This window comes from Podarcis gaigeae (genome assembly GCF_964106915.1).
Source record: "Podarcis gaigeae genome assembly, chromosome: 13".
Lineage (NCBI taxonomy): Eukaryota > Metazoa > Chordata > Lepidosauria > Squamata > Lacertidae > Podarcis > Podarcis gaigeae.
The window spans coordinates 29303443-29329836 of NC_139689.1; the positions used below are offsets into that span (position 1 = coordinate 29303443).

Genomic DNA, 26394 nt, shown 5'->3' on the forward strand with positions numbered 1-26394 from the left:
AGAGAATAGGGTCAGGACAGAGGTACTAACTGAAGAGAGCTACATGAGGAAGGATCATGGCTGGTGATGTTGATGGGCTCATTACAGAACAGGCTTCCCTGTGCTTATATGAACCACCCCAAAGGGAGGACTTCAGCACGTGACACTTGTCCCACTACTGCGGTATTAAAATGGAAGACTTGGCGACGTAACTCGCTGAAATTCTTCCTCCTTCACAAATACAAGTGCCTCACTGAAACGAGTGCTCTTGGGAGGAAACACAGAATGTGTGCATCCAGTCTCTCTCTTGTGTTTTAAATTTGCAGCAAGTTCCTAGTTCTTATGAGTTCAGCCTCCTGATCCCAGCTTTTAACAAACCACTTATATTTAGGCTTGTTGCCTGCAAATCCATCCACCACCCCCCCACTGCCACTCCCAAAGCACTGACATTTGTAGAGATGTGAAGTATATAATCCAACATAACTTAATGGTTGAATGTGTTCTCTGCTTGCAAAAGACCCCTGCTTCAATCCCTGATATCTCCAGTTAGAGGAATGACAGCAGGACTGAGTATAACTTTTGTCTGAGATATTAGAAAACTGTTCTCGGATAGTACTGAGCTACAGGGAATGGTTGTCTGGTTTAGTGTAAAGTAGCTTGGGACGCGGGACGCGGGTGGCGCTGTGGGTAAAAGCCTCAGCGCCTAGGACTTGCCGATCGAAAGGTCGGTGGTTCGAATCCCCGCGGCAGGGTGCGCTCCCGTCACTCGGTCCCAGCGCCTGCCAACCTAGCAGTTCAAAAGCACCCCCGGGTGCAAGTAGATAAATAGGGACCGCTTACTAGCGGGAAGGTAAACGGCGTTCCATGTGCTGCGCTGGCTCACCAGATGCAGCTTTGTCACGCTGGCCACGTGACCCGGAAGTGTCAGCGGACAGCGCTGGCTCCTGGCCTATAGAGTGAGATGAGCGCACAACCCTAGAGTCTGTCAAGACTGGCCCGTACGGGCAGGGGTACCTTTACCTTTTAGCTTTGTATTTTCAAGCATATTTTTTGTTTTGTAAGCTGCTGAAAAGGAATAAACCAGTTGAGTCAGGCATGGAGGGTAGGAGAGCACTGCAAGAACCCTCCTTTCCCATCTCCAAGCAAGTTTAGTGAGTTTGTATCGATGCCACAGAAATTAGAAATTAACGTTAATTACTTTCTCCACTTCTGCAGTTGAGACTGAGGGTGCGTGGCATCTATTATTGCACCTATGTGGTTTTTAAGAGCTCTAGAAACAGTTCCCCTTGGCTCAACTTTAAGGGGATAGTTACTAGCATTTATTCATTCTCTCTCAGGGTATGAACTACCTGGAGGATGTCCGTCTGGTCCACCGGGACTTAGCTGCCCGGAACGTCCTGGTGAAGAGCCCAAACCACGTGAAGATCACAGATTTTGGTTTGGCTCGGCTGCTGGACATCGATGAGACAGAATATCATGCCGACGGAGGGAAGGTTGGTCAGAGAACACAGTTATGGAGCAGGTCCAGACTGAGTAGCACCCTGAAGGTTGATCAGAATTGTTCAGAGATGGGTGCAGGTTACAGATCATTTGAGTAGTAGGAGAAGTGCAGTGACACTGTTGGTTTTGTCTCCTCCGGGCAAATTTATTTATTTATTACATGTCTATGCCGCCTTTCCTCCAAGGAGCTCAAGATGGCGTATGTGGTTATCTCCTCCTGTCCATTTTTATCCTCACAACAACCCTGTGAGGTAGGTCAGGCTGAGAGTGAGCAACTGGCCTAAGTACACCCAGTGAGCTGGATGGATGAGTGAGGATTTGCACCCTGGTCTCCCAGCACTCTAACCACTAAGCAGTAAATAGGAAAGTGCCTTATACCAACTCAAGACAGTTGGCCTATGTAGCTTGGTATTGTCTATATCAGAGGTAACCAGTGTGTCACCCTCCAGATGATGTTGGACAAAGACTCATCATCGCTTGCTGGTTGGGGCTGATGGGACCTGACAGTGCTTTTTTTTTTTCTGAGGGGTACACAGGGGGAACGCTTACCCCTAAACATTTTGTGAATCTAAGTTTGGCCTCATTGAGGAGCAGTATTTCAATATGAGTAGGAAAATGAGAGTACCTCTAAACATTTTTTTAAAGAAAAAAAGCACTGGGACCTGAACAACATCTGGAGGGGGAACCATGTTGGCTAACGCCAGTCTACACTGACAGGCAATGACTCTCATGGTTTTCAGGGTGGTCTTGCCCAGTCCTGCTTGGAGGTGGCAGGGTTTAAGGTTTTGCACGGAAAGCAGATGCTGTACCACTGTGCTGTATCAGACCTGGTTCTTATAAACAACAGCAGAGGTAGTGTGCCTGGGTCTGAGCTGCAACACTTCAAAGTGCATGTGAGGGCCCACCTGATCGAATGATTCTGCAGGCAAAACAATTCTCCCTCTCTCTAGAAAATAAGCCTCTTGGAGAAAAGGTCTGTGGCCTACCTCTTAGCTTGGCATGCTTGCTTTCTATATACAGTGGTACCTCGGGTTACATACGCTTCAGGTTACAGACTCTGCTAACCCAGAAATAGTGCTTCAGGTTAAGAACTTCAGGATGAGAACAGAAATCGTGCTCTGGCGGTGCGGCAGCAGCCGGAGGCCCCATTGGCTAAAGTGTTGCTTCAGGTTAAGAACAGTTTCAGGTTAAGTACGGACCTCCGGAACGAATTAAGTACTTAACCTGAGGTACCACTGTACAGGGAGAGTGTTCTCTGTGAAGGAGGATTCCATCCTGTGTCCCTAGGCTTGCCCTCTTGTGGTGATACAGCCCAGGCGCAGATTGACTAGCTCCCTAAGAACTAGGCTCATAAACCTGTTCTCCTGCCCCACACAAACACACACGGCTGCTGCTTGGAACCAGCCCACAAGAGGGATGGTTTGATGCCACAGTGGTAAACTTTGTCCCATTTGCCTTGCCCAGGTACCTATCAAATGGATGGCCCTGGAGTCCATCTTGCGGAGGCGTTTCACACACCAAAGTGACGTGTGGAGCTATGGTAAGTGGGGGCTCGTGGGGACCCTCCTGTTCGTTCCTGCGGCGAGACGTCGGCTGGTGCTTCACAGGACCCCCTTGCCTGTCTCTCCAGGTGTGACTGTGTGGGAGCTGATGACTTTTGGAGCCAAGCCGTATGATGGAATCCCAGCCCGAGAGATCCCTGACCTGCTGGAGAAAGGAGAGAGGTTACCACAGCCTCCCATCTGCACCATTGATGTCTACATGATCATGGTGAAATGTAAGAAGCTAGAGGTCTTGCATGAAAGGAAAAAGGGTTGCAATGAAATATAGGGGCAAGGGGGGCAAGGCCCTTGGTTACTGTAGCCTTTGTTGTCGCTGGCACCCCATAGCCCTTAAAACAGCCTTTCTCAGCCTGTGGGTCCCCAGATGTTGTTGAACTACAACTCCCGTCACCCCTAGCTAGCAAGGCCAGAGCTCAGGGATGATGGGAGTTGTAGTCCAACAACATCCGGGGACCCACAGGTTGAGAACCACTGCCTTAAAGGGAAGTGGAGTGCCAGCAAGTTGAGCTATACCTTTTTCTTGGAGGATCTTGATGGTGCCTCCTAAGAAGGTCTGCATCTTTGAACTTGTATTTTCTGGAGTTTGAACCTTTTGGCTAAACGTTTGTATTCAGAGCTTGAAACTTCATTTTACAAAGGAGCTGGTTCTAGTTCCCATTTGTCCCTTGACAAAATGAACTAGTTTGATTCGTTTTCAGTAGCCAGTTGAATTCAACTTCATCCAGTGGATCCTCGGTATGTTTGTTTTTCAGCATTCATAATGTTACAAGCTTCTGTGCCGAAGTATAAAATACACTTAAGAAAATACCAAAACACAGTCATATGTGAATGGTTTAATTTATTCCCCCCCCCCAACAATTGTGGTGTTTAATCTTAAAAGCCCAAAGCATCCAAAGAGTAAAGAAAGATAAGATATAAGATAATGAAGATGAACTAGAAATCATTCAGAGTTCTAGCCCCAAATGAACTTAATGCATATTCAGTTTACCTGTCAATTATGGGAGCTACCTTCAGGGATAGCTTAGGTAATTTTTAAGTAATTCAGTGAACTTGATTAAATCAAACTAATTCATTCTAAGTGCTGGCTGTGCTTGCCACACAGGTTGGATGATCGACTCAGAATGCAGGCCCAAGTTCCGAGAACTGGTCACTGAATTCACGCGAATGGCCAGGGATCCGCAGCGTTTCGTGGTCATCCAGGTGAGCCAGGAGTGGTGGTAGGGAAAGCCTCTTTCATCCTGCCAAGACCTAGGCTGTGTTCAAAGAGGATTTTTCTCCACTGTGTTAAATTAGCTTTTATGAAATATTTTCTTGTGTTACAAAATGGACAAATAAGCAGAGAAAGGTTCAATTGGGGGAAGAGGGAGGGAGGGAGAAAAATGGGGGGGGTGTTATTTCATTCTATTGCCAGTGATAGATCCTTTGTGTGTGTATACACACAGACACACTGAGAGGGGTTAGGGCAGGCACCCCCAAACTTGGCCCTCCAGATGTTTCGGGACTACAACTCCCATCATCCCTAGCTAACAGGACCAGTGGTCAGAGATGATGGGAATTGTAGTTCCAAAACATCTGGAAGGCCGAATTTGGAGGTGCCTGGGTTAGGGGGTCCAAAACTTGGTTGGTTGTGTTCAATTGGTTGCAGTGTGGCTTGTTTGTGTGTGTGTGTGGTGGGGCAGGGGTCGGTTGTTGGGTCACGTTAGCCATATTGATTTGTATGTTGTTGTGGAGGGGGGTGGAATAGATCATTGTCCTGTTGTGCTGTGGGGGAACCCTACTGGAATGAAGGTGTCCTCCTTTGCTTGTCCCCGTGCTTGTTTTAAGTTTGTTGGTTAGCTTTTCTAGTAGGGGATTTTCCTTCGCTAAGCATCTTGTTCAGCTGCAGGTAAGTGGCGGGAGCGAAGGAATAAACACAAGAACGTAAAACGTCCCTTGCTGGAATAGACCAAACCTATCTAGTCCACCCTCCTGCCTCAAAAATAGTGTTCAACTAGATACCTCCACGAAGCCCACAAACAGGCCATGAAGGGAACAGGCCTTCCTTGTTGATTCTGCTGGCAGCTGGTGTAATCTACTGCTAGGAGAAGAAAGGCATTGCCAAAAGCGAGGGGTGATGCTGATGGTGTCTGTGATTGCTGAGCCTGATAGCTGCTGCTGCTACAGTCATTGGGAGGCTTCTGAACACATGCTGTCTGACTCCTGCTTTAACTGGGCCTAGGTAGATTAGAGTCTCTTCCATGCCTGGGATCAGATTGATGGGGGGAGGGAATTTTACTCCCGAGCCAGCTTAACAAATGGCTGTTTATGTATGGTATTCTTTGCCCCCTTGTAGCATATGGTGTGGCTCACTTGTTTGAGTTCTTTAGAGTTAGAATGATGGAATTGTAGAGTTGAAAGGGACTATGAGGATCATCTGGTCCAGCCTCCTTCAATGCTGGGATCTTTTGCCCATTGTGGGGCTTGAATCCACAACCCCGACAATTAAAAATGTCATGCTTTACTGACTGAGGTGTCCACTAACCTACTGTACAAGGTTGTTGTAAGAATTATGGAGAAGATGCTATGTGGACTACTTTGACAAACTCTAAGCCCACTCCTCCTGCAGGAGCCGTGGAATTCTCAAAGTCACAAATACTTATTGCTGTCTATTAGAACATGCATGCACGTTAATAATTCTGTTTGTTCCTCCTTGGCAGAACGATGATAAAATGGGTCTTGCCAGCCCCATAGACAGCACTTTCTACCGCACTTTGCTAGAGGAAGAAGACATGCAAGATCTGGTGGATGCCGAAGAGTACTTGGTACCCCACCAGGGCTTTTTCAATGGCGAGGCATCTGCAGACTATCGCTCTAGGATCCCCTCAACCAGGGTAAGCATGTGGCTGTTAATCAGTTTACGGTGATAATAGACACAGCCAGTTTGTATCCTGCTCAGGCTGGACTTCCCAGTGGGCATGCCCTTTTCTCCTGTAAAGCACATGTGCTGGAAACTCCTGTATGGAATATTTCAATAGGTTTGCAAAAGAGAGAGGTGGTGACTAGCCCATAGCCTACAGGCTGTATACACAGCGGGTGGCGTTGTGGTCTAAACCACTGAGCCTCTTGGGCTTTCCGATCAGAAGGTTGGCGGTTCAAATCCTTGCGACGAGGTGAGCTCCTGTTGCTCTGTCCCAGCTCCTGCCAACCTATCAGTTCGAAAGCACACCAATGCAAGTAGATAAATAGGTACCGCTGCGGCAGGAAGGTAAACAGCATTTCCGTGCCCTCTGGCACTCGTCACGGTGTCCTGTTGCACCAGAAACGGTTTAGTTACGCTGGCCACATGACCCGGAAAGCTGTCTGTGGACAAACACCGGCTCCCTTCGCCTGAAAGTGAGATGAGCACTGCAACCCTATCTTCGCCTTTGACTGGACTTAACCGTTCAGGGGTCCTTTACCTTTTACCTTATACCGCCCAGCAAGACCACCTAGCTTTTTTTTGGGGGGGGTGGCAAAATCTGAGGGCTAGTGAACCCTGAGTGTGGCAGTTCAGCCAACAAAGATTAGCCACCCCATCCCCAGAATTTCAAATCTCCTTCCCTGCTGGCCAGGGCTGCAAAATGGTCCCTAAGCCTGAACTCTCAGCTTACACTTACCCTCGGCGATCAGGTTTCTACTTGGCATGTGTTCATCACAGGCGATGCTGTTTTTTACCCTTTCCAGAGTACCACAGAGACTCCAATGGATGAGGATGAACCTGAGCAACCAGCTCAGTACCCCTATTTGGGCCCGCCTCTCTTGGAAGAGCCAGGAGCTGTCATTCCTGACTTGCTCGAAGGGGACTATACAGGAAGCACTCTGCAGCGCTACTGCGAAGATCCCACTGGTGCCTCGATTAATGAAAACGAGAGCCCAGAAGCTAAGAACTACAATTCACCCGTGCCCTGCAGTATGGTTCCAGGTATGTACCTTGTTTGTAATGTATATACTTGCAAAAATTTCAATTGGGGAATCTTGAAAAGTGTTTTGGTGTGGGTTTTGTTTTGTTTCAAAAACAAGCTACTAGCCCCTGTGGCTGTGGATTGCCATTAGCAAGTGTGGCGTCTTATTTGAGGACTCAAAAAGCCATGTTTGCTGTTAGTTTGGGTGGAAGGTTGGTGGAAGTCACTGCGTCCTGGTTTCAGCCATTTGTTTTGCATTTTTCTTATCCCTGCAGAGTATGTGAATCAGCCAGAAAACAGCCTTCCATCCAGCAAAGGCCTTCGACCTCCAGGATCCACCCTAGAAAAGCCAAAGGGTCACTTGGGCAAGAACGGGCTCATCAAGGAACCAAAGAACGCCTTCCATAACAGCAGCAGCTTCAGCAACGTGGTGGAAAACCCAGAGTACCTGACGCCCTGCAATCTCCCTCTGGCCGGCCCTTTGCCTCAGGCCTTTGACAATCTATATTACTGGAACCAGGAGACTCCCAAGAACAACCCAGCAGAATTCTTTGCCGGCTCTGCCGCTCCTGCCACCAACAGCTTTGCCACTACGCCGACGGCGGAGAACCTGGAGTACCTAGGCCTAGCCGAATCGGTTTCTCACCCCAAGGACTTTGCGTGAGGACTCCTGTCACCACTGAAACCTATTTTTGATATTTAGGCAGCTCAGGACACAAACGAACGAACTATTAATGCATGCAAGATGAGCGGGATTCACTAAGGCCTTAGCACAGCCCTCTTGAGGCCTAGTAGGCCGCTCCTTCTCTTCCTGGCAGTTGGGTGAAAGCACTTTGTTTGTGACAATCTCCTGTCATGCAGTTTGGGCAACTCAGCCCAACTGTCATTTGACATACAGCAGGCATCCCCCCAAAAAAGCTCAACAACTCTGGTGCACCCTCCCCCCAAAAAGCTCAAAAACTGTGGGCAGTCCTCTCCCCGAAAAGCTTAACAGCTCTTGGCAATGACAATGGGTAGATCACTGCCAGTTTTTTTATACTGGGAGTAGATTGCAGTCTCTTGGGAGTTGGATGTGCCTGACATACAGGGGAAAAGGGCTGCTCTTCTGCCCCCTCCTCCTCTCCCTTCGAATACAAGACAAAGAGGGTCAGACCACTGACTGGGCTAAAGAACTAAGAGGTGGAACGCTACTTTTTTTTTAAGGTACATTTTTCAAAAAACAAACTTAAGGGTACTGACATGGGGTGGGGAGGGGAGAACCATGATATCGTGTGTTGTAAAAAATGAGGGCAACGCATGGGTGTCGCATAAAAACGGTGGTGTTTTTTCTGTTATTGGTTATTTAATGACAGTGGTAAAAAGGGAATGTGCTTCCTTGACCTTCGGATCGGGGCCAGGGGCACCTGCGTCCTTACAAGAGTAAACTGGGCGGCGGGGGGGATTGTGATGTTCCTTAAACACAACATCTTGGTGGGGTCTGGGGAGGAAGAAGAAAACAATGTTGCCTAGTGGCAAAAGCCTCCTTCCCACCCCTTTGCCCTCAAGAAGATTCCAGAAGACGCAGGTGAGGAACTCAAACCAACTTCATTTCTTGGCTTGGACAGCTTGGAAAACTGAGAACAATTAAGCATCTTAATTAAGAGAGAGAATAATTTTGGAGTGCTTCCCTCCTCTCTTTTTGTATAGCGCCACATTTTATGCCCTGGTGGTTGTTGTGGCTTCCTGTTCTGAGGCCATGGGTGAAAAGGGAAGAAGAGAAGCTAAGCTGGCATGTTGTTTCAGAGGGGAGTGGTTAAGTCGCCCCATAGAACCAATATGTAACATGTAGGGGAACCTGTGGCCCTCCAGAAATTGCTGAACGACGACTCCCATCATCCCTGACCGTTGGCCAGGCCTGCTAGACAGTGCTGGCCCAAGATATTTTGGCACCTGAGATGAACCACAAAATGGGTCACCACCATTGAAGAAGGGATCAATGAAGATTTACATCAGGAACAAGGGCGGGGGGAATAAAGATCGATACTGGGATCTGCCACCTGAGGCAGTTGCCTCACTTTGCCTCTTGGGTGGGCCGGCTAGGGCTGCTAGGAGTTGCTGTTCATCAACATCTGGTGGGCCAAAGGTTCCTCACACCACTGGGTGGGGCTGGGTGCATGCCTCCTATTACATTGGAGAACTGGAAAGCCGTAGTATGTAGCTATGGGTGCAGCCATTTAGCTTCCTCAGAACTATATTCCTTCCTTTTTGCTTTTTAAAAGAGAGAACTTGGCTAATATGTGCTTGAAAGTCTGTGGGCAATGCCTGCTGAAATCTCAGAAGCCCGAGAGGGGTCAAAATTAAGGTTTCCAGAGATGGGAGATGGATTCCGCTTAGCTCTTTCTCCTGTCCATGACAATCAGAAATGCAGAATAACTATGCAAAATGGGAGAAATGGTGCAAAATTGCTCCATTCCTGTAATTTATAAAGACTGAGAAACAATGCACAAAGCCCTAAAGCAGGGCAATGGTACTCAGCGAATTAATCTGTGAGGACTATACTTTTTTATCTTTCAAACTGCACTTTGCCCCCAGCTCTTGGAAATGTTTTGTCGTCATTCCTCACTCCCCCTGCAGTTATGTTGATTTTTGGATACCTAGTCTGGAGAATTCTGTTGAATGTTCCTTGGATTTGGAATCTCGCCACGTACCAATCCCTCATTGCTTTGGGAGGGTGTCCAAAAGCAACTAGGACAGGATGGTCCTTTTAACCTCAGCCAGCCAAAGACTGCTGGGATGTAGAAGAAAATGCAACATGGGGCTTCTCATGAAGAGTGGTGAGAAAAGCTACCACTGGCCTTTGATCTAGTGCACCAATCACCTTTTTTGTGGTCCTCACTGGTTTTCTGTGCCCTGCCTCTTTCTGGTATAGGGGCAGCCCTACCAATAAACAGGTGACAGCGGCTGCTTCAATGTCTGGCTCCAGGTGCCATTAAGGGCGGCAGAAATTGAGATGATAAATCCAACTCATGGGGGCACAATTCACTGGGACAATTCACTGTACAAACCTCATTGCAACGGATGGGCTTTCAGTTAAGTCTTGTACAGCAAAAGATCCATGGGGATGTGCAACAAAAACACACGCACATATTGATAGTATGTGGTAAGAACATAAGTGTATGCTGGATCAGGCCAGTGGCCCAACTAGTCCAGCCTCCTGTTCTCACAGGGGCCAACTTGGGAGAAACACACAAATCTGGACATGAGTGCAACAACACTCTCCCCAGTTGTGGTTTCCATTAAACTGGTATTCAGAGGCACGATTCTGTGTTGTAGAGGCTATTTTGATTTCCTGCTTCCCCTGCTAAAGTTTCTTGAGGCAGCTCAATGGGAGGAACAATGGTGTGTTCCTCAGTCTCCTTACATGTTGAGCTTGGCTGATGAGAGCCACAGTCCAAATTATCTGGACAGCACCAGGTTAGAGATAGTGGCACTAAGCTTGGGCCCAATGCTCCCTATTCCATTGCCTCTATTTCTGTCTTGTCAAGATGGCGGACTCAATTATTGTCTAAAACAATGTGGAATGTTCGCTGTACCTACAGCCAGTCAGTCCCCATCCTTCCTCGGGAAACGGAATTTGGGGGGGGGGGAATTAACAGCACAAGGGACGTGGAAGTATGAATTTTGCAAAGAAACCAGGGAGCCATCTCAGTCAGGGCAAACTACCTGAGGAAGAGGCCCTCTACAGCTGCCCCTCCTTGCATGCTCAAAGGTGAGGGGAGCTACCATTAGCATCAACGGAAGAAACACGTTTAGACTTTGTGGTGTGGGAGAAGGTGGGGAAATGACTTGTGCCATTTCTAAAGTTTGTTCCACCCCGACCCCTTGCCCTCTTCAATCTCTCTCTCTCTGAAACCTGTGTTTTCCAGCTTGTGGGTACATTGAAGGTATTCTGCTGTGGGTGACTTTTAAAAGAATCAGTTGTGTCATAAGTATTTGTATATCTGAGAATTGTACTGTACAATGGTTTTCATTTTCTACACTATTTGTCTTGAGTATTTATTGGAGTTTGTGAATTTGGTATACAGGGGGTTTGGGGGGCATTTTATGGTTGGATTTCAGCTCCCCTAAGTGAGGTAAATTGCATTCTGCTGAATCCAGGATGCGGGCCTGATTGAGGTAGCCTAAGGTTATTGGCTTCCTTTAGAGCAGTGTTTCCCAACCTTGGGTCTCCAGCTGTTTTCAGACTACAATTCCCACCATTCCTGACCACTGGTCTTGCTATAACTAGGGATTATGGGAATTGTAGTCCGAAAACACCTGAAGACCCAAGGTTGGGAAACACAGACCTAAAGGCAGGTCTTTTATACACCAATGTGAGGTTGCAGTCTCTGGTGGCATTTTTGGTACCACTAAGGGGCAGAGACGTGATCCATCACGGGCTCAGTCTGAAGGGAAGTTCTTGTAGAAGCCCAAGATATTGAAATAAATAGGTATTGTGGAAGAGAACATCGGTTTCATTTACATTAGGAGTGAGGAACCTGTGGTCCTCTAGCCTTCATGACCAAGTCAGGGAAGATGGTAGTTATAGTTCAGCACAACCTCCCACCCACTTCAAATTTTCTCCTTCGGGGTTTGGTTCAGACCCAGTGTCCTGTACCACTTTGTTCTTTGCCAGAAAGTTCTAAATTCCTTGAAGATTCAGTCTTAGAATCAATGTATGCACAATATTGAAATGTGCTTTCAAAGTTTACTCCGATGACTACTTTTTGTGTTCCAAAATCCCCGCTACCCATCCTGCCTTTTGCCATCCATTGATTTTTCTTTCCAACAGTTCAGTGAATTTTTTTCTCTCCATATAATATGTAAGAGAAGAATGTCTTAAGTCTCAAAAAGATTGTGCCTTCCGGAGTCAAAGCCTTTCCCCTTGTATGTAAGGACTGGGTAGATCCGAGTTTGTTTTTAAAGACTGTATTTTTAGAAGTGTATATACAGAACTGGATACCATAGAGCAGTGGTCAGCAACAGACAAAATTGTGAGCTGACTGGCCATCAGTTACGAAGGCAAACACCAGACCATTTTGCAGTAGTGATCTCTCCCATGTAAAAGTTTAGAAACCGCATGGTTGCTTTCTGTTCTAGGCTCTTTAACCCCAAAGCAAGGGCAGCTGAGCCCACGACATGTTGGAATTCCTAAATTTATGTGTTCCTATCAGTGTTGCTGTTTTTTCCTTGTAGGTCTCTGAACAGTTTGTTCTTTTGGGAAAATCTCAGAACAGAAGAGCGTCAGCATGTTTGCTTGTACGTATACTGCACAGCTGTAAGTCATTCCCAGCAAAAGATTGCCAGGTCTCAAGGCTACAGCTAATGTTTCCACTTTTAAAATGGAAGTCTCTTGCAGGCATAAAAATTTGGTGTATGCCTTACTATCCTACACAGAAGAAAATGCTATAAACGGGTGGCTTAATCATCGGAAGAGGAGAGCCAGACCTTTGAGAATAGCTTGCCCCCTTGACTTCTCACCCTCAAATTAACTCCTTGGCTAACATCCTAAAACTTTGGGTCAAAGTGTGCGAATTGGCAATTTTGTGCTAGTCCGAAAACACCGCCAATTTTGACCAGAACGTACTCTGGTCCATGGGGTCACGAAGAGTGGGACACAACTAAACAACAAAACTATTCGTATCTGCCTTGCCTGGAGTGCGCCTCCAAGACCAAAGTCACACCACTGTGTGACTGAGGTGACTTCCCTGGAGTGCAAACCTGGGCAGTGTGTATAGGATACCCAGACAACAAGACACAACACGCTCACCCCAATATGTCAGTGAAGTGATTCAAAGGAAAGTAGGGCAATGTTTGGCACCAAATTGGCTGCAGGAGTTGCTGGAAGGAGAGACACCAGGCACCATCCAGCAGTCTTGGGGACTCCACTCTGGATTAGTGTAGAAGAGCGGTTCTCTACCTGTGGGTCTCTGTGGACTACAACTCTCATTATCCCTGAGCTCTGGCCTTACTAGCTAGGGGTGATGGGAGCTGTAGTTCAACAAAATCTGGGGACCCACAGGTTGAGAAAGGCTGATGTAGAGTTTACTCCTTAGCCTTTTCTTCTTCTTCCAAAGATGTCCTTCAAGGTGGCAGAGGTTTAGGACCAGAGTTTTCCTTCTCCTAGATGGGCTACCTTTCCAGGTTGATGAGCCCCATCTGCCCCTCAATTCTCTTTACAGCATGCACAGAAAATGAACAACTTCCATACACACAAAAGGAGACAATTAAACTTTTTTCCTTTATATAAATTGGACCAAACATAAATTCATCAACGTTTGCAGCACGTAAACTAGACAACAGGAGGTGGTGGGAGGCATGACTGGCGTTCTCCGATCTCCCCCTTCTTAAAAAGTTAGCAGCAGCACTTATGTGTCACTTTGCACTTCAACTGTGGCAGATGTGCCAAAGTCACCAATTGACAGATTAGAAAAGTGGAAACAAGGTGATAAAACCCAAGAGCCTAGGAACAGGGTGGAGGCATGAAAGTGGAATTTCAGATTTGAGCTAGATGAGATGGATATTCATGACAATAACTACACAGCAGCTCTTTCACACCTAGCAAAGCAAAATGTGTGGTCTATTATGCCAGAGCTTTCCCACCCCTGTTCTGTTTCATTGGCTGCTATATTGCACTGGTAGGGAAACTTAACAGCATAATCAGGCCATCGTATACATTCTGTATTACTATCAAGGAGATGCAGGTCTAAGCATGCTAACTGCAAAAGATCAGGGTTTTGTTTTTCAAAAAAAAGGCATGTGTGCGTTCATATGAGCAATCTAACCAGAAATTAAACATCTCAAGTCCCACGGGTTTGCAGCAGGAAAATTAAGCAAGTATTTCAATCCTGAAATCAACAGATCTTGAAAATGCTTCCTTGTATAGCTGGATAATGCTTGAGAATATATGGTTTAGTTCTGGTTTTTTTAAAAAAAGTTCTTGCAGTTCTGCAGAGAGAATTATAACCATTGACTACACAGCTTTAAAGAAGTAAGTTCTCACTGTATCGCTAGCCTGTTCTGAACTATGCTGAGTTTCATGCTAGCCTTCAAAAAGAAAAAAAAAGGCCAAAGCAACCGGCAGGTAGGTAGACTCAAGTGATTGCAGATCTCGTAAAAGGCATGGGCTCTATTTTCTCCTTTGTACAAAGATCTGGTCTGGCTTGAGGAGATCTGTTCCACTGCAGGTGCCTGCCCTGCCCTTATAGCTGCTATAATAAAAGAGAAGCCCCAAATCTCTATTTTACAGGTTGCTATGGATCATGGGTGGACTTGAACAAGCTCTGCATCACCATTGTAGTGGCCAACCAGATAGACCTTAACACCAAAAGATGAAAGCTTCAAGCTAAGCCAAGCCTCCACTTTCAAGCCCACATTTGGGTGGCGGTGCAAGACAGAGAAGGGGACAATTGCAGAAGTGTTGTGGAAATTTTCCCACATATTGTGCAAACAGTGAGCAGCTTTCTACACTGGTCCCCAAGACTATAGTTTGAAGGTGTCTGATGTCCTTCAGAGCTTGTTGCAACAGTATGAACCCTATCCAGACTGGATAAGATAGGGTTTCAATGAGGGCAGGACAAGATACTAGCTCATCCTGGCTCACAGTTAAAGGGGGTTATGGGGACCTGGGAGGAGGAAGATAGCTGATGGCCCAGGATGAACCACTAAAGGTCAGAAGAGATGACCCAATTCCGAAAGGAGATGGGGGAGGGCTTCATCCTTGTCAGTTACACATAAGGACAGAAAAACTGCAGTCACATTAAGACAAAATCCATTCTGGTCTTTTTAAAAACAGGAGAAGCTCCCCAAGCAGGAAGGCTGATCCACGGAAATTAATTTAGCAAGCACCTTGTTCTCCTCACCTCCTTAAAGTGGCTCAGGTTTTTGCTTATAAGGCTTCTTGTGTGTTAGCAACCCAAATCACCTTGCTGTGTTGCATCCTCTCTCCACCTACCAAGGTAATTAAACTAAAGTAGGAGGTGGAGGCAGGGAGAGCGAGACTTAAGGGTGGGTGGGCAGGTTTGGACCAGAGAAAAGAGAGACTTAAAGGATGACACAAGGTGGTCGACTCTTGGTGATCTTCTCAAGGGGCTCCCCGTTGCCAGCCTTGCGGATGGCTTCAATGAGCTGCAAGAATAGAAGGGAGAAAACCGGAAGTGTGAATTCTTCATATACAGCTGAAGGATCTGAATATGTTATTGAATGAAAGCCACCTGCTGAAACAACTTCCTCTTAAGGTACTCTAGGAGAATGCAATTTCAAAAGAAGTGCCAGCTGTTCCGCAGTACATAACCATAGAGTCATAAACACCCATACGCACGCTCCTCCTTCCTTCCCCATAAGCTCACCTCTAGAAATTGAAGTTAGTTTTTACAACTAATGCTGTACACTTTAGCAGCTGACCAATCAACTATGGGTTGTTTCCAACTAAATTTTACTAAGAGTAGACTCAAATAAATTAATGGACCTAAGTAATCTCTTTATTTAAATGGTGAAGCCTAGAATTAAGAGCATGCTAGTTTTCTTTTTCAAGGCTATTTTGCTTTTAGGGGATTTTTTTTAAAAAAATCAAATATTAAAGTTGTCTTCATTTTCTAAAAAAAACTAGAAGTTAGAAAAGCTTATTTTTATTAAGCTGTGACTTATTTCAAAGAGGCACCAATGCAGAACTTTTGGCAGCACACAAAGCTATTTAATCATAATGAGCTGTCTGCCTTTTAAGATTTTGAAACGCCACTTATAATACTCCACAACTGTGACAGATCTTTGGACCAAGGGAGCCTGATTAAGAGCGCAGCTGTCTTTTAATAAAAACAAGCATCTTCAAGATGTAACGGATCTTCTAGATGTTAGGAGAAGCTGCCACTACTTGGATTAGGATGGAGAAATGCAATTGCCTGCATTTTGGAGTACAAAGAACTCCATGCACAAACTCCATGCATTTGGGGAAAGGGTAACTGGCAGCATATTGGACACTAGGCAATCCCACGGTGCCAGTGTTTGAAACTCCCATTGTTCTTAGGTGTGTTTTGAGACAGGGAATCTCATTAACGCAAGCAGTTTCTGAACTCAGGGCGCAGTATGCACCTAAGATTTCACATCAAAACTGCCATTGCTGGAACGAAAGGACCTTTTTCTGCCTCCTCATTTCCAGCCACTTTGAGGACTGGAGAAGGAACCCTCATAAGACTATTGGGGGGTGGGCAGGGGAAGTATGGCTGCGTTTTTTGCAGTCTTCAGATGAGGACTAGACCATGTGAAAAATGAATATAACAGTTTAGCTGCAGTTCATTCAATTTCAGTTTTGTATTCTTGTTATAAAAAAGCGTGCCTAGACATTCCGTTGCTGTGCCCATAACCCAGGTTTAAGGTGCCATTTAGCTCCCAGCTTTCATATTTCAGTTTCTAACACTGCACGGTGCAGCTGTTACCATAGTGGGTGAAGCATCCTCCCCAAACTATGGACTTGGGGGTGGGAGGGACTTACATCTTTCTCATAAGGAAATCCTCCACTTTCAAGCTTGGAGAAGATCAGCTGCCCATTTATTTCTATTTCAAAAGCACCTGTAAGGGGGGCAAAAAAAAGGGAGAGACAATATAGCACGAGGAGAAACTTAGCTCCAGCTTTACACCAACTGCTCATCACCATTTCACTGCCCAGATATTCGGCAATAAATAAAGATGACAAAATATCACAAAGGAAAAAGCAAACCCACAGAAGCCATGTGGCTTGAAGAGCAAGAAGGTCCAAGATGGCAGGGGTGAAACTAGGCTCTTTTTCACCCAGGTCAAAGACCCAGTTTGGAAAAACAAAACAAAACCACATGTTTTGGCATAGACATACATATGCACACAGAGGCTGGGAGCTTTGATGACACCCCTCTGGAGGCTTAACCTGGGGCAGAAAGCCAGCTAGCCCACCCCACCCAGCTACACCTCTGCTAGATGGCACACTAGGAAGTGAGCCCAAGCCACATGGGAAAAGAGAAGACACACCATCTCTCTCCTGTCATTTGGGCTGCGCACACACTACGCCTTTAAGGCACATTTGAAGCACCATTCTGCCAATCAAATAATTCTGGGCGCTGTAGTTTGTTAAGGGTTGCTGGGAATTTTAACTCTAAACTACAGTGCCCAGAATTCTTTGAGTATGGAAACGTGCTTCAAATGTGCTTTAAAGGTATAGTGTTTACACTGCCCTACTCTCTCTTTCTGGTTACAAAACTCAACTTCCAGGGGAGGCCATAGGCTAGGAAGCTTCAGACTGTGTTCCTGAGATGCCTGGGGTTCTACAATGAGAAGAATTGCAGATTACAATGCAATGAATTACAATGAATTGCAGATTACAATGGTTGACAAAGGGATCTGAAATACTGCTGGTGCCCATTGCAACTGAGCTTCCTTTGCTAATGAGCAGCCACAAAAAAAAGAAAGAGGTTGATTATATTCTAGGACACAGGTCTTCAACTGGTGGGTCAAGAAACAGATCCCATCAGATCTGTATGGCTGCCTCCACAACTGGAACCCAGTGATGCTAACAGAACCAACCCATTTCTAGAGCATTATTGAGCATGCTGATGAGCCTAACATCCCACACAATCCTCATTTTAACCTCACAGGAATTCTGAATGATGTGTTCACCCTCATCCCACTATGAATGGGGTCCTTGCTCACTGCTGCTACTGTCAGCATGGAAAGTTCTACAGAGACCATACCTGTCCCTCCAAGCCGCGATTCGATCTCCACATCAGGAAATTCCTCTTTTACTGCATTTTCCAGCTCTAGGTAGGCAGACTCAAAGCCACAAGGTTTGCTAGGAAGAGAAATTTGGTTAGGGTGTCAAATGGAAGCAGAAGATGGCAACGATGAACGGAGAGGAGGACTTGTGAATGGAGTGGGATAAAATATTTGCTATTTGTACGTGACTGCTTTTGTTTAAAGGCAGCGCTGAAGTGGAACACCTGTTCAGATGTGACTGGCCTTTGAAAAAGGCAGAAAATTGCACAAAGAGCTTGATCCAGACCCCCATTCTGCAGGATCCCTGGTTGTGTGGCTTTGTAACAGAACAGTGCTGAATGAAGTACAGCGGTGGAGTCTGATCTGAAGTTTCAGAGCTTCTTCCTTCTTCCCAACAGCTCTGGAAAAGTAAAATCCCAAGGCAGTGAGCCCAAACCAAGAGGGCAGGCTACCTGTTGCTTGAGGGTTCTGCCACTGGCTTCCCCCTGTCACTCCACCCTCAATCTACACATCATTGGAAGCACCAGGCACTGAGCTAAGCTTTTCTACTGGTTTACATGAGTCATCCTACTCTTGCTAGCTTAGTCCACTCTGTCTGCCCCGTCCCAGGCTCCACACATTGATCTGCCAGTGAAACTAGACCAAGTGCAGCCAGAACCCAGCCATTCTAGCTTTGTCCCCCAGCCTTCCTTCCGGCCAAGTTATGTAAAGGCAACATTGATGCTTAGGGCAATGAAGGTCTGACATGCAGTGCCAGCCCTGGGCTGTTTGTAAGCAGGAAAACAGGCAAGTAGCAGGTTAACAAAGGGCTGGCTGAGGTTGGTGGGGCTGTACTCCTGTTCTCCATAATGGACCATTATGAGAGACTTAAGGCTCTCTTTGGTTTTTCCTAGAGCTGGTCTGGGAGGAGAAAGCCTTCTCTATGGCTCTCAAAAACGCCCTAAGCAGAAGGCACAGCCTTAAGTTTGCCAGGAAGTTCATCCTGACTAGTTAGCAGCCTGTTGATAGCTCCATCAGGAGAGCATAAGACTCTTAATCTCATGGTTGCATGTTGGAACCCCATATTGGGCAAATGTTGGAACCCCATATTGGGCAAATGTTGGAACCCCATATTGGCCTTCATGGCTGGGGACTGTACTAGTTGACCCTCGTGGTTCCTTCCTATTCTGTGATTTTTATTTTTTGGAAGTGGTGTGTGACACATAAAGGTGTAACACTCGCTCTGGAAGCTCCTCCGGGCAGGCCCTTGTCCTTCTGGTTGCGAGGAGTACTTCAACCGTGGCTCCCCAGGAGTTGCTGGCAGGGCCGGATTTAGATTTGATGAGGCCCTAAGCTACTGAATGGGGCCTTTATATGTCCAGCTGTCCTTTGTCAACAACAAATCGTCACTTTTTTGTGTGTTGAATATATGCTATATGGTAATTTATGGACCTAATAGGTTTCTAAAGCCATTTGCACGTAACAAAATATGCATTTTATCAAAGTAATTGTTGAACTGAAATACAATTAAAATACAAGAGAGTGGAGCCCTAAGCTATAAACTTGTTTAGCTTATACGTAAATCCGGCACTGCTGGACTTCAGCCCCCCCCCCCCCCCCGCCACCATCTAACGCTGCAAACCGCAGAGGAAGAAAAGAGTGCAACCCGGGAGGGGCGTGGCTAAATCGAAGCTCGAAGCTGGGCGGGGCCAAGCAGTCAACCGCGGAGTCTTTCAAAGAGGGAGGGCGTGGCCAGGAGCGCGCGAAGGGCGTGACCCGGGGTGGAAAGTGGGCGTGGCCACGTACTCCCGAGCCTCCTTCCTCTCTCACCAGTATTCCACCACGATCCGAACTCCCGCTCCCGTGGCTGCCGGGGCCTCCGCAGCTGGCTCGCCGGACCCGCTCATCGCGCCGCCGCCCAGGGAGCCAGCAGGCCCAGTCAGTCCCTCCCGAGCCGCAGCGTCGAGAACGTGAGGCGCGCTTCCGTCGGGTGCGGCGTCACGTGCGTGGGGCGGGGAGAGAGGCCGGGTGAGACGGCGCTTCCGGGTTTCCGCCTCTCGGCGGGAGGTCGGGTTGTGACGCAGTCGGGCGCGCCGGCGTTCCTCGCGTCACGCGGAGGAGGCGGTTACCAAGGTCTTGTTCTCGCGGTCTCTTCCGCCTCCCGCGTTTTTGTGCCCCTTGGTGGCTCTTAGCGGGAAATGCAGGCTCCGCGCAGGCTGCTTTGCCTCGCCTTCCTCAGGTAGCTACCATGGGTCTGACCCTTTCACTTTGTGGGGTCTGGGTCCCCCCCTTCCTCACAGACCACTCTTCCTACCCCACCCCCACAAAGGAGTTCAGGCAGGTGCTCTTGTACCGTGAAGGGTTGTGCAGAAGAAGAATTCAACAGGTGTAGCTTGCAAGACGAGCTGCATCTGACGAAATGACTTCTGCCACGCCCTGTTTGGAATCTGGTCCCTGTAGGCAGGTTCCCTCCTATCCTGGACAAGTGAGACCAGCTTCTTATCAATCCCATCTCTCCAATCACAGGAACACATCTGGGACTCTTCTGCTTGACACCTGATTTCCCTCCTCACTGCAGCTCAGAGTTCTGCCATATCTCCCCAGAAGTCCCAAGTACAGTGGTACCTCACGTTACAGACGCTTCAGGTTACAGACTCCGCTAACCCAGAAATAGTGCTTCAGGTTAAGAACTTTGCTTCAGGATAAGAACAGAAATCAGGCTCTGGCGGCGCAGCAGTAGCAGGAGGCCCCATTAGCTAAAGTGCTTCAGGTTAAGAACAGTTTCAGGTTAAGTAAGGACCTCCGGAACAAATTAAGTACTTAACCCGAGGTACCACTGTACACACATTTTCTTCTGGCACTTATGGGGCACACACACATACACTGACATGCTCTCCTCTAGGACAGACCCCTCAGACATTGGCTGGTGTTGACATACTTTAATACCTATCAGTGTTTCTCAAACTTGGGTCCCCAGCTGTTGTTGGATTGCAACTCCCATCATCTCTGACCACTGGGTCCTGCTAGCTAAGGATGATGGGAGTTGCAGTCCAACAACAGTCGATGACCCAAGTTTAAGAAACACTGATAGGCCCTAGGTGGACACATTCCTATGCACCCTTACCAGGGAGTAATTCCAGTTGAACTCACTGGGCTTACTTTTGAATAGACACAGATAAGGCTGCGTAATAAAACCTCAAACCTTGGCATAAGCTCCATTAAACCGTTGTCCGTGCTTAAAGCATGCAATAGTGTCACCCCATATGAGTAATGCAAAACACATGCAAGTGAACGTATGAATGAAACATGATCTTTAAATTCACAGATATACAACCATTTGAGATGTTATGTGCAGCAAGTTCCATGGTAGACCAACACTAGACATGTCAGCAGAGTGGTAAGTAAACCAGTATTAAAAATTGTTACATGTAAACATAATCATGGAGACTTTGTCCCTCCCCAATAAATCAGATGCTTAGATGCTACAGATCATAACACAATGGTGTTTTTAACCCAAAATCAACACAATAACATCTTATCTCTTTCCAGTAATTTCCAGTTCCCCCAGAATTCTTCAGGCTTCCCCTTTCTTCTTTGTCTTTGGTACAGACCCTCAGTCACCATTCTGTATCCCAGCACAGCTTACAGCCCAAGATGATGAGTTTCCATGACATTTTTAAGCTAGGATGCAAGCCTTGGTACCAGAGCTGCATTATCCAAAGCTTTATTCATTTCTCCTTGTTCTACTGTGGCATGAGGCAGTTTTCAGAAACACACAAATGCACCTGTAAACCTTTAACACTATTATTTATTTTCCTGAGCTTTTTCACTGTTTGCCTTCTCCCTCCAGACTGTCCGGTTTTTCCTCTTTCCCTCTAACTGTTTATTGTCAGAGGATAGCAATCCTCTTCCGCAAGTGTCAAGCCAGGGCAGAAGAAGGGATGCAGCATCTCTTGAAAGTCACCTGTGATTGTGCAGATTTCCACCATGTTCTCTGCACTGTAAAACCCAACCTTGCCATTTTCATAGTCTAGGAGCACTCCAACCTTTGAGGGACTGTGGCTGGGAGCAAGACGCACTGGGGTTGAGCTCAAGGCGTAGAAATGGTTTCCTGGCGCTTTCCTGAGGACCCAATATCCATTTTCAGGAGCGAGGTTCTCCACTGCCTTGCGGTTGATGCGGCAGCTGGCTACCCCAAGGACCCAGTTGGTTTTTTGCCCAACGCTCACTTCCCAGTAATGCTTACCTGACTGGAAGCCCTGTGAGCAGAGGACATAGAGGCAGGGCTGAAAACGCCATAGGCTTTTTGGAACTGCCTGGCAGCGAGGACTCAGCTTGACCGATTTTAAGTCTGCAGAAACAATCAGGTGAGGATGGGCGCTCCTGTCATCGAGGGTGAGGTCCTCCAGTGCACAATGTGCTGCTCTCTTCAGCATCTGCCTGCAAATGGAATACTTTAGGGGTGGGCTACACAGCACATCTGGTCCACAGAACCTCATCTCCTTGCTGTGCCTGGCCATCTGCATCCGTAGCTGCTTCAGTTGTAACTCGGTCATGCGCATGCCGTGTCTGCTGGTGTTGTCGGCCACACTGAGGTTGTCCGCCAGTTTCAGAGCAGAGGATGCTGCCTCAGACACATCCATCAGCTTGTTCTCCAGGAAGCGCAGGTGTTTCTCTTCATCTCGGTCTATTTTAGCCATAAGAGACGACTCCTCGTCGTACAGGAAGTCATGCAGCTCCTTGAATCCCATTGTCACTTTCTCTCGGAAGGAATGCAGAGCTTTCAGAGTAACTTGGATCTTCTCTGTGTAGCCACTACAGAGTTTTTCTGCTTCCTCATGCAGGCCCAGGGCATTCTGAGCCACCTCTTCCACTTCCTTTCTAGTGTCGGCACCTGCTGTTGGCAGTTCCATTATGGAGGCTTGCAGTTCTTTTTAGCTTCAGGAAAGCTGTTGGAAACAGTGGCGTTAATATAATCAGAAGGATTGTATTAGCTCCTTCTCTAAAGCCAGAAGACCGGCCACTTTTTTGAGGTTGATTCTGACACTTATCTTCTGGCCTTTTATAATCAGCTGAGGAATAAATAGGTTTCCTTTTCCCAGGGTTAATGTCCACACCCAGGTGAGGCTTTAGGAGTTTCGTTTTCTTCTTCTTGCCCCTCCCCGTAGAAAAGCTTCTTCATTCTCAAGCTACATGTTGCTCGTTTTGAATGCATATTTTCCTCCACCTGTTTTTGTATTTTAAAATGTCTCAGGCTTCTGAGCAGAGAAAACTGGGCAGATGGAACAATATACATAATCAAAATACAACTTCCCTCTTTTGTCCTTTTCTGCCTCAAAAATCACTCCCTTCTTTATCACACAGCCTGGTTTGCAGCTGGAAAAGGCACAGGAAGGGAAGGGTTAAACAACCTCCTGCCACCTGCCCTCCTTCTCCAGGCATTGGTTTAACAACATGAGCGGCATGGAGGAGAGAACACAGAACTCCACTGAACGCTTAAGAAAAGGGTTATGATGGTTTACAGGGGAAGGAGAGGGATGTAGGTGGAGCCCAGGCTGTTTGCAAACAGTTGCCGGGAAACATTTGCAAACCTTCCTGCTGCAGACTTTCTGTAGGCATGCAAAAACCTGTAAGATGCAGTGCAAGATGTTTTTATTCCATCTTAAATGAAAGATGAAACACAGATAAGCAGGAAAACGATGTTTGAAGCACCTGCTCATCATTATATGGCAAACCCAGCCCTCTACAGGGAGACTTTTTGGAATTCCCTTCCCCTGGAAATTTGTACTGCTACCACATTACAAGGTTTCCAGCAATCTGTAGTGACTGCTTTCTTTTATTTGACCTTTGGTTTGGGATTATTATTTTTTTGCTTTCCTGCTCTGTTGTTGTGATTTTGTAATTCGGTGTTGGTTTTCTGCTCTTCTACGCTAGAGAAACGTATAGCTTTGTTCACTACGCTTTTGCTTTGCAAACTGCTTGGAGCCGCCTTACAAATTACATTAAAACAGGCAGAGGAATCCAAACTCCCCCGTCTGCTACACCAGACGGGGTTTGTATGGGGGCAGAGATGTTCCTTGGCGCAGCTCTGTCTGCTTCCACTTGTCTCTGCTGTTGACAGGCACGCTCTGCCAGCAAGGAGCGTCCCAATGTGCTCTCCAAAGTGGCAGGTATAAGCTACCGCCAGTGCTAGCGCTGCTGCTGGTAGCTAAGGGAAACCCCAGAGATGAGGCGTTTCAGGGGCAGGGCTGGCACAGATTCCACTGGACGCCACACAGACCTTCCTCCCATCATGAGATGGTAAATGAGCGTAATCCAGACCATTTCACCACTGGGAGCAGATGCAGAGAAGGGGGTCATTCTCCCTCCTTGCCACACCACACTTTCTCCAGGCTTGGGTGAGTGCTGAGCCAGGACTGGGGATGCAACAGGGACTGCTCTGCCCTGTCAAGTCCCACCACTGCCAGCCAAGAGTTAGGATTGCAGCCTAGGTTCCTCTGAGTTCACCAGACTTTACACTTCCTTGGGGGAAATATGCAACCTTAGTTCTCTTGTTTTCCCACAGGACAGATGCATATGGGCAGATCTGTTTTACCTAGTCCTGGTGCAAATGTGGGCAACCTGGGCTGACTGTTATAGGAAAATCCTTGGGCTCACTTGGATTACCAAACAAAGACACAGGCCAGGAATGTAGGAGCAAAACAGCAGCCAGTAGGCCTGGTGTTTATTCACACGACTGTTGCAACAGTACTTCCACCACATGAGAGAAGCAGGAAGAAGCCTAGAAGAAAGGATGGCTCCCACTTTTATCAGTTTTGCAAAGATACCCACAACACCCCTAAATTTACATCATGCATACATCACAAATACATCACACGTTGAGAGGGTCTGGCGACAGAAACCTGAGCGTCAGGGCTCCCCCCCCCCCCCGCTTCCCTTGACCTCCACCATACACCCATCAAGCGATATAAAAGAGAGATATATATCCCTGTTTCCCAGCCAAGTTAATCACAGCCTTTTGTCTTGATTCAAGTTTGCTATTGTTTCTGGAACAGCTACCTGTCTGGTACTCAGGTATCAGGATGCCAGAGATTATCACTCAGGCAGAGGGGTTGCTAAGTACATGGGCTCACACTTTAGGGATTATGGCTGCCCCCCACTCATGTCTCAAGCTCCCCCCTCGGTACCCATTTCCTTCCCAAACAGAACAACATTGGAAATCGTGTGGTGTCGTGTGTTAAGTGGTGCTTTGAGGAGACATTGTGTGTGTATGAACAAAGGGGGGGTGCACACTGTGTGCTGGAGGGGCAACCCCTCCAATCATTATAAAAATTCCTGTAACACTTATCGAAAACCCTAGCTGTGGGCAGAAGTGAGGGCAGAAAGCCTCGTAAGCTCATGGAAGCCATTTTGGATTCCCAGATCGAAGCTTTTGTTTGTCTCATGTTAAGTCTTGTATTCCCCTTCTCTCCCACCTTTCCTTTTTTTAAAAAAAAGTCACCGCTGCACCTAATTAAAAGGAATAGGTTCTGCTGCTGCATCACTCAAATCTTAAATCAGTTTGACTCGGTCTAATTATGGCAAAGTCATCAATCACAGCCACCATATTGTGCCTCGAGACTGGGAGACTTGTCGCGTGTTCCCTCAGACAGGATAGTTTCCTTCCCTCTTTGGCTGCACCGACCCCTCCTCCTGCTGCCCCAAAGGCCGAGAGCGAAATGCAGCCAGTCCTTGCGAGAACCATAATAAAAAAAAAGCACCTCCCCGGATAAAGCTGGCATGTTCCCCTTGTTAAAAGTTTATCCGCTGAGGCCTGGTTTGGGAGAGATTTTGTTAACCCTCCCCGTGCCAAAGCAAACGTGGCTCACTGGAGAACGAATGTGCGGCTAAGTGGCCTCGGGTTGCCTGAGCAGCTGGGTCTTTCTTCAAAAGCTGATCCAAAGTCCTGGTTGGCAAGGAAGCCCTCTCTCTCTCCCTCTCCCCCCCACTCTTCTAGCCTGTAGTCCGTGCTCGGCCTGACTTGGCCCTGCCAGCCTCAATCTCGAGGCAGACAGAAATAGCTTGGCACCATGTGGCTTTTGAGTCACTCAGCATCTCTGGACAGCATCTGCTCCTTAAGGGTACCCAGGCAGATTCTGCCCCGCAGCCGACGTCGCCTTCTTCTCCAGACGGGTCCTCCAGGCCGAGCGTGTGGCACGGGGACCAGGGAGCACGAAAACAGAAGTGGGTGTGTTTAAGAAAGCCGGAGGAAGGGGCTGCTACAGAACGAGCCGTGCCGCCGGATGGGTCCCCTGCTAGTCGTCGCTATTCCGAACATCCAGCCCTGTCATCTTAGCCGAGTGTGAAGCATATGGGAGGACCAAGCGGGGAGGTGGAATCGGGGGGCGTGGAAAGAGCCCCTTCTCCGCAGCTGCGTGCCGAGTCGCTTCGGAGTAAGGTGGAGAGCAGTCGTGGAGTCCCCGGGCCAGCCAATGGGGTGGCTCAGTTAAAAGAGGATGACCTGGAGGCTCTCGCTTGTGGACCGCAGTATGCAGGAGACCCGGGGCTTGCGCTGGAGGAGAGCTGTGGGGGTCGTCTTCTGCTGCACCTGCCTGCGGAAGCGTGGCTCCCCAGGCAAGGGGCTCGCCTGCCCCCGTCAGAAGAGAAGTCGCAGCTTTGCTCCCTGCTACAAGGTAATCCCCGAACTTTGGGAACTGGTG

The 26394-nt window shown here is 47.5% G+C and overlaps 3 protein-coding genes across 9 annotated transcripts in view; 2 read left to right on the forward strand and 1 right to left on the reverse strand.

Moving 5' to 3' along the window:
• ERBB2 (erb-b2 receptor tyrosine kinase 2) overlaps positions 1-10977 on the forward strand; it is a 60802-nt gene extending 49825 nt beyond the window's left edge. For both annotated transcript variants that reach the window (XM_083708627.1, XM_083708628.1), the window contains exons 22-28: positions 1317-1472; positions 2944-3019; positions 3110-3256; positions 4144-4241; positions 5738-5911; positions 6744-6981; positions 7237-10977. In XM_083708627.1, coding sequence (XP_083564753.1) covers positions 1317-1472; positions 2944-3019; positions 3110-3256; positions 4144-4241; positions 5738-5911; positions 6744-6981; positions 7237-7625 — 1278 coding nt within the window. In that variant the 3' untranslated portion in view covers positions 7626-10977. The remainder of the gene's footprint in view (positions 1-1316; positions 1473-2943; positions 3020-3109; positions 3257-4143; positions 4242-5737; positions 5912-6743; positions 6982-7236) is intronic.
• Positions 10978-13206: 2229 nt separating this feature from the next.
• Positions 13207-19660, reverse strand: MIEN1 (migration and invasion enhancer 1). 2 transcript variants are annotated; one of them, XR_014557381.1, is made up of 5 exons: positions 19526-19660; positions 17695-17792; positions 16467-16543; positions 14234-15106; positions 13207-14175 (listed from the first exon to the last, which is right to left on the reverse strand). XR_014557381.1 is itself a non-coding variant. In XM_083708896.1 (4 exons), exons 1-4 carry the CDS (start codon positions 19600-19602, stop codon positions 15023-15025), a joined length of 336 nt encoding a protein of 111 aa, XP_083565022.1. In that variant the 5' UTR covers positions 19603-19660; the 3' UTR covers positions 13207-15022. The 2 variants fall into 2 exon arrangements, 1 of the variants encoding a protein (XP_083565022.1); XM_083708896.1 differs by having other exon boundaries at positions 13207-15106.
• GRB7 (growth factor receptor bound protein 7) overlaps positions 19512-26394 on the forward strand; it is a 76815-nt gene continuing 69932 nt past the window's right edge. For 2 of the 5 annotated variants that reach the window (XM_083708733.1, XM_083708730.1), the window contains exon 1: positions 24392-26367. In XM_083708733.1, the coding sequence (XP_083564859.1) occupies positions 26191-26367 (177 nt within the window). In that variant the 5' untranslated portion in view covers positions 24392-26190. Of the gene's footprint in view, positions 19724-19815; positions 19935-21020; positions 21093-24391; positions 26368-26394 lie in introns of those variants that run through there. The other 3 variants (XM_083708738.1, XM_083708740.1, XM_083708739.1) reach the window with 3 other exon arrangements.

What these genes read in the sequence shown, in the direction of transcription:
- MIEN1 (XM_083708896.1), bottom strand. Translation starts at nt 19,602, where the DNA reads ATGAGCGGGTCCGGCGAGCCAGCTGCGGAGGCCCCGGCAGCCACGGGA. An exon ending in ATCGCGGCTTGGAGGGACAG is followed by an intron (nt 16,544 to 17,694) that starts GTATGGTCTCTG and finishes CCCCCCTTACAG; the next exon opens with GTGCTTTTGAAATAGAAATA. An exon ending in GATTTCCTTATGAGAAAGAT is followed by an intron (nt 15,107 to 16,466) that starts GTAAGTCCCTCC and finishes CTATTCTTGCAG; the next exon opens with CTCATTGAAGCCATCCGCAA.